Source organism: Fonticula alba (genome assembly GCF_000388065.1).
Source record: "Fonticula alba strain ATCC 38817 unplaced genomic scaffold supercont2.6, whole genome shotgun sequence".
NCBI classification, from domain to species: Eukaryota; order Rotosphaerida; family Fonticulaceae; genus Fonticula; species Fonticula alba.
In genome coordinates this window covers 1383014-1385168 of record NW_009242976.1, presented here as the reverse complement: position 1 = coordinate 1385168, position 2155 = coordinate 1383014, and the positions used below count along the sequence as shown (strand labels likewise).

Below are 2155 nucleotides of genomic sequence, written 5' to 3'. Positions count from 1 at the left end.
GGGCGGGCGGCGCAGGGGGCGAGAAGGCCCCCGGGCAAAGGGCCAGGCGCCGAAGAGTGCAACCGGCCAGGCAGACCGCGAGGGAGAAGAAAAGCAGACACGCACCGGGCCGCGGCAAAGGCCTTCACCGTCAGCAGGAGCTGCCCGTTGGGGATGATATCGGACAGGGTCATGGGCTCGCGGCAAACCGGGCACGCCTGGCCGCCGGTGTCCAGCGAAGCCGCCGCCTGGCCAGTGGGAGGGACGGCCACCGGGGTGCCGTCCGGCTGGAAGGTCCACTGATCTCGACCGACCGTGGCCGGGGGAAGGGACGCGCTGGATTGCGACATGACATCCAGCGCGCGCATCACGCACATGGAGCAATCTGTGGGCGCCATTCGGCCCGAAGGGCGCAGCGCAGGCGAGGGAAGGAGGGCGAGTGTCAGTACCGGGTGTCGGAGCGCGCACATGGGGAATGGCCGCCCGGGCGCCGGCCACGCACAGGTGTGTCGGCACCGCAGCGACATGACCGGGGCCACCGTCATGAGTTCCCGGCAGATGGGGCACCGACAGGCCTCGTCCAGTGCCCGGAGCGAGGCATCCGGCCAGTCGGCCGGGTCGTCATCGACCGAAATGACCGGCGACGGGTGTTCGGCGGGCGGTTTCAGCGATTTGGCCAGGGAAGTGGAGGCGCGCTGCCGGGTGGCGCCGGCGGCCACCGTGGCGGAGCCAGCCGACGAGGTGACACCCCGGCGCCGGGGCGGCATGGACTCGGGACGGGATGGGGCGGCGGGCGAGGGCGGCGGCGGCGGCGGCGGCGGCGGCGGCGGCGGCGTCAGGGGCAGGGAGGGGGAGGCAGGCGAGCCGGGCGGGGGGCGGTTGCACCGAGGGAGACAAGAGGAGGGAGGTAGGCTGACGGGCGCGGGGATCGCCGGGGTGACTCGGCATCAGGCCGCAAGAAAAGTGGCCCCTCCGGGGGGAGGGGGGGGGGACGCAAAGGGCGCGCTGCTCGCGGTGTCCCCGCCCCTCCTCCCTCCCCCGGCCTCAGTCAACGGCTCCGGGCCCTTGTTTCCGGCCCGCTGGTTCTGATCTAGAAAAAAAAAAACACCGGCGCCTGCCCTCGCTCGTTCGTTCGAGCCAGGACGCAGATCGCCTGCCCTGGGCGTCCCTTCTCCCGCCTCAGGGAGGGGCCGGCCCGGCGGGGGGGATACACCGCTCGATGGCACCCGCGGCCGGGATGACCCGAACCCGGCGCATTTTTCTCACACCACACAGGCGCAGCGGTGGCAGTAGTATCGCCGGGGGCGCCGCAAGCGCCCTCCCCAAGTTCCCCATGTGCCGACGATTCAGTCCTCCGGTTAAATCTTAATCCGGCGCGGCCCGACCGGAGTTGGCATCTGCCACGTCCCCGTCGGGGCTGCGCGCCCGGCCCTCGGGCCGTCCTCCGCGTCCTCCCTCAGGGGCGATCGCCCTCCGGGGGGGGGGGGGGGGCCGGCGGACACTCGGAATGACGTACGTGTACGCGATTGCCGGGCTAGGTGTCCTGATCGAAGGTACATTCTAGTGTCCAACTTGGGCGGCCTATTGCGTGGCGGGTGATGGCTCGATCTGGCCCTGAGCCTGGATATACCTGGGGCCGGGGGCCGGGGGCCGGGGGAGGCGCGGGGGGCTGCCAAAAAGGGCCCGGCTCGCAGATGGGGGCTGTATGGAAAGTCAACCCTCTGTCTGGCTTCCCTCTCCCCCCCCCCCCCCCGTTCCCGTCCCTCGCCTCTCTCCCCCCTTCCTTCCCACTCTGTCTTCCCCCTCCCCTCCCCCCTGCGCCTCCGCCTTCACAGCCTGGCATCATCTCGCCCAGAAAAAACGAGACACACACCCGCCCAGCACCACCATGCCGTCAGACTTCCTGGCCCCCCACCATCTTGAGTTCCTCCAACCGGTGACCACCCTGGAGGGGCACTCAGACGATGTACGAATGTCCTCGCCTTAACACACACACACACACACACATACACATACACATACACACATACACACACGCACACTCATTTATGTGCCTGGCAGTCTCTCTGCCCCCTGTGCTCCTGCCACTGGATGCTCACCGCCCCGGCCTCCCTTTGCTTCTCTGCCCCCCCCCCCCCCCCTCGACCCCCTGCGCAGATCAAATCCCTGGCCGTCC

At 69.8% G+C, this 2155-nt stretch overlaps 2 protein-coding genes across 2 annotated transcripts in view; one reads left to right on the top strand and one right to left on the bottom strand.

The window, feature by feature from the left end:
• Nucleotides 1–796, bottom strand: part of H696_03973 (hypothetical protein) — a 2511-nt gene extending 1715 nt beyond the window's left edge. The window contains exons 1-2 of the mRNA XM_009497842.1: nt 482–796; nt 106–364 (exon numbers count right to left, since the gene is read on the bottom strand). Coding sequence (XP_009496117.1) covers nt 106–364; nt 482–746 — 524 coding nt within the window. The 5' untranslated portion in view covers nt 747–796. The remainder of the gene's footprint in view (nt 1–105; nt 365–481) is intronic.
• Nucleotides 797–1732: 936 nt separating this feature from the next.
• Nucleotides 1733–2155, top strand: part of H696_03972 (hypothetical protein) — a 5447-nt gene continuing 5024 nt past the window's right edge. Inside the window, exon 1 of the mRNA XM_009497841.1 lies at nt 1733–1945. Coding sequence (XP_009496116.1) covers nt 1868–1945 — 78 coding nt within the window. The 5' untranslated portion in view covers nt 1733–1867. The remainder of the gene's footprint in view (nt 1946–2155) is intronic.